Source organism: Apaloderma vittatum, unplaced genomic scaffold (genome assembly GCF_000703405.1).
Source record: "Apaloderma vittatum isolate BGI_N311 unplaced genomic scaffold, ASM70340v1 scaffold5877, whole genome shotgun sequence".
In the NCBI taxonomy this organism is placed as follows: Eukaryota; Metazoa; Chordata; class Aves; order Trogoniformes; family Trogonidae; genus Apaloderma; species Apaloderma vittatum.
The window spans coordinates 15,812-19,059 of NW_009726583.1; the positions used below are offsets into that span (position 1 = coordinate 15,812).

At 55.4% G+C, this 3,248-nt stretch overlaps 1 protein-coding gene across 1 annotated transcript in view; it reads left to right on the forward strand.

Moving 5' to 3' along the window:
- LOC104276877 (cyclic nucleotide-gated cation channel beta-1-like) overlaps window positions 1-1,714 on the forward strand; it is a 9,467-nt gene extending 7,753 nt beyond the window's left edge. The window contains exons 13-15 of the mRNA XM_009873334.1: window positions 10-55; window positions 190-372; window positions 1,505-1,714. Of these exons, the coding sequence (XP_009871636.1) occupies window positions 10-55; window positions 190-372; window positions 1,505-1,714 (439 nt within the window). The remainder of the gene's footprint in view (window positions 1-9; window positions 56-189; window positions 373-1,504) is intronic.
- Window positions 1,715-3,248: the final 1,534 nt, after the last annotated feature.

A 3,248-nucleotide genomic window follows, 5' to 3' on the forward strand; every position in this document is an offset into this window, starting at 1 on the left:
CAAAAGCAGAGCCCGGGTTTCGGAGTCACTTGCCGGGAGGGCTCCGGGCGCGGTGGTACCCCAAAAAATGGGTGAGACCGAGGGGCGGAAGCACCTAGAGTGCATCCATTTCAAAATATGATTTTTACTTAGATTTGTTGTTCTGTCCCCGGGCTGAAATCATCTCTCCTTTCTCCTCCCTGTAGGAAAATGCTGAAAACCAACAACAAACCCAAAGTAGCCCCTGGAGACCCCCTGATCATCCCCCCGAAAGCTGAAACCCCAAAGCTCTTCCAGGCTGCCCTGGCTGCCACGGGCAGGCTGGGGGGCAAAGGGCCGCTGGCCCAGCTCCGGTGGAGGCTGAAGGAGCTGAAGGCGATGCAGGAGACCCAGGTCAGCGCGGGGAGAACGTTGTTGTCCCATGGCGGCTCCTTCTGCAACACGAGAGGGAAATCCGTGGATGTTTTGCCTGGTTATGCTAACCTGATTCTGACTGAGAAAGGAATTTTTTTGCAATGAGGGCGGTGAAACCCTGGCACAATTTGCCTGGGGAGGTGCTGGAGGCTCCATCCCTGGAGACACCCAAGGTCGGGCTGGATGGGGCTCTGGGCAACCTGATCCAGTCAGAGATGTCCCTGCTCGCTGCGGGGGTTTGGACTAGAGGATTTTTAAAGGTCCTTTCCCAGCACGGAATTGTGCAGCCTGTCCCATCTCGACGGGGCAGTGAAAGAGCGGCTGATAGGGAGTGCGCGGTGACCTTGAGCTGGAGATAACCGGGAGGCGCCGATAACTGTGTTCCCTCCACAGAAGCACCACGAGGCCTCGCACAGCGCCGTGCTAGGCACTAATTAACAACCAGTGGACTGTGGCACCCTGTGGCCGTGGGGACAAGAGCTGACATTGAACCCGTATCAGGAGCTAATCCCGCGAATGGGGTTAGTAGGACCCCGTCAGAAGGACGTTCCTCTCCACGGCACGTCCGTAGAGGAGGGTGCTGAGATTTCTTTCTAAAGGAAGCTTCAGGACAGGGCAGTCCAGGGCTGTTCCCTCATAACAACGCTTCTGCCAAGATAAACTCAGCACCTCCGATAGCAAAATGAGAGCTGGCACAGGAGGTGTGAGAAAGCTTCCTTGTGCTCCTCTCTGTGGGCTTCTCCCCAGATGAAACCCAGAGAGGTGGTAGATTCCCCATCCCTGGGAACGCTCAAGGTCGGGTTGGATGGGGCTCTGAGCAGCCTCATCTAGTTAAAGATCTCCCTGCAGGAGGGTTGGGCTAGATGATCTTTAAGGTTCCTTCCATCCCAAAAAATTCTGAGAGTCTAAGATGTGCAGGATATATGGCCCAGCTGCCCTTCTCGCAGGGCTTGGCTTTGGCAGCGAGCTGTCATCCCGATGATGAGGCTGAGCGTGGTGAAAGCTGATGAAACACCTGCGTGGCTTGCACAGACGTAGTTGGGGGTAGGAGACAAGGGTCTGCTGAGGCTGATTTTCCCTCCTTTTCTTTTTTATTGTTCTTGTGTTACAGGATTCTAGCATCAGCCCCATTCCACCGAAATCACCAGTGCACCAGAGATCACCTGTCGCCTCCCACAAAGCACCCGCCCACCCAGGAGAAGAAATGTGCTCCAAATCTTCCGACAGTTTGGTGACCATCCGCGTGATTTCTACTGCTCACGAGGGCGAAGAAATCCTGGCGGCTGAGATTTCGGAGGAAGAAGGAAAAAAAGAGAAATGAAGAGCCACCAGCTCCTGGGGTTGGGGGTAGGAGTCAGCCTGGAGTAGAAGCTTCTCGCCGTGACGGGGTTCCACGCCGTGGCTGTAGGCTTTGCTGAGCGCTGCGGGTAGCATCTGCCTTTCTTCTCTGCCTAGACCTTGCTGGTCAAACCCTCTGCCATATGATCCAGAACCATACAAGGTTTTCCACACTCTGGAGAGCTATTTTTATGGAGTCAGCCCTCTCGCTTCAAAATGCAGAGAGGGGAGCCATGAGGGAAATTGCTTTTTATGGCTCTGGGCGGTTAATGAGTGCTGAGACAAAGCGTGAAGAGTTATTCACCTCTGACAGCTGAGTCACCACTTGGCCAGAAATGAGCGGAATAGAAACAAGAAGGTTTCTCTGTTGGGCTCAAGGTTGTCAGCGGCAGCTGGAGAGTGACTCATCCAAAAAGAACTTGGACTATGCTCAGAAGCGGAGAACGGACCGAATCACACCATCACCAGGAGGCCAAGGTCCATCCTGGTGGGTAGATGCTTGAGAGTCCTGGTACGATGCCAAGACCACCTTGGGTTTGCCTCTGGGAAGAGGAGCTCCTGCCAGCGATCCACCCTGGGGAGGCGGTGGGCTCTCCGTCACCGGTGGCTGTTGCGAAGACACTTGAGAGCACTCTTCAGGGATGGAGAAGACAATCCTGGGTGAGGAGATGTTCCTGGAGATCCCTTCCAGCCCTGGCTTTCCACAGGAGCACCAGCTTGCTGCTGCCAGGAGGGATAAACTGAGCGCGGGAAGGCAGAAGCCGTGTTGGTTTCCAGCTGGGGTGGGAAAGAGAAGTGGAGGAATTGCTCTCTTTTCCCAACCAGCATCTCGGCGAGGTCCATAGCACACAAACAAGCATGCGACTGGTCTCCTGAGCTCAGTGCTGGACCACAGCGACCCACCGTGTTTCCAGCAGCCAATTCCCAGCCCGTTTTGGTCACTTGGTTGGCTCTTGGCCATGTTTCCCATGGAGAAGCTGCTCCGGTTTGCCCGTTGCTGCTTGTGAAGACGTTCTCCCAATTGTGCTGGGATCGAGTGCCGGGTGGGAAGGCGAACGCCTGGGTAGCAGCCAGCCCCGCCCAGCCGATGGCTTGAGGTGTCCCATCTTCCTCCAGCACCACCAGTTCCTCATCTTCCCCAAATCCAGCACCAACCGGAGCGAGCCGCTGGTGAGATGAAAGGTGATGAGAAGCGATGGCTGAGGTGAGGTGGCGGAGGTCCTCCTCAAGGCTTTGGCTGGCTTTGTTGAGAGGAGATGGTTTCCATCCTCCAGAGGAAAAGCTGGGGTGGGTTTTGCCACCGAGAGCAGCCCCGGCACCACGGCTGAGGGGCTTTTCAGGTGTTCCACAAACTGGTCGCGCTGATCTGGCCATGGGACAGTTCGTGGAGGACATCAGCCTCCAAACATGGCTCCTCACCTCCCACCAGCTCTTCTTATTCTGTTCCATCTTTTTCCCTCTCTTGCAAAATAGATGGCGGAAAAGCCAGCGTGTCTGTCGGTGTTAATTAACAATGA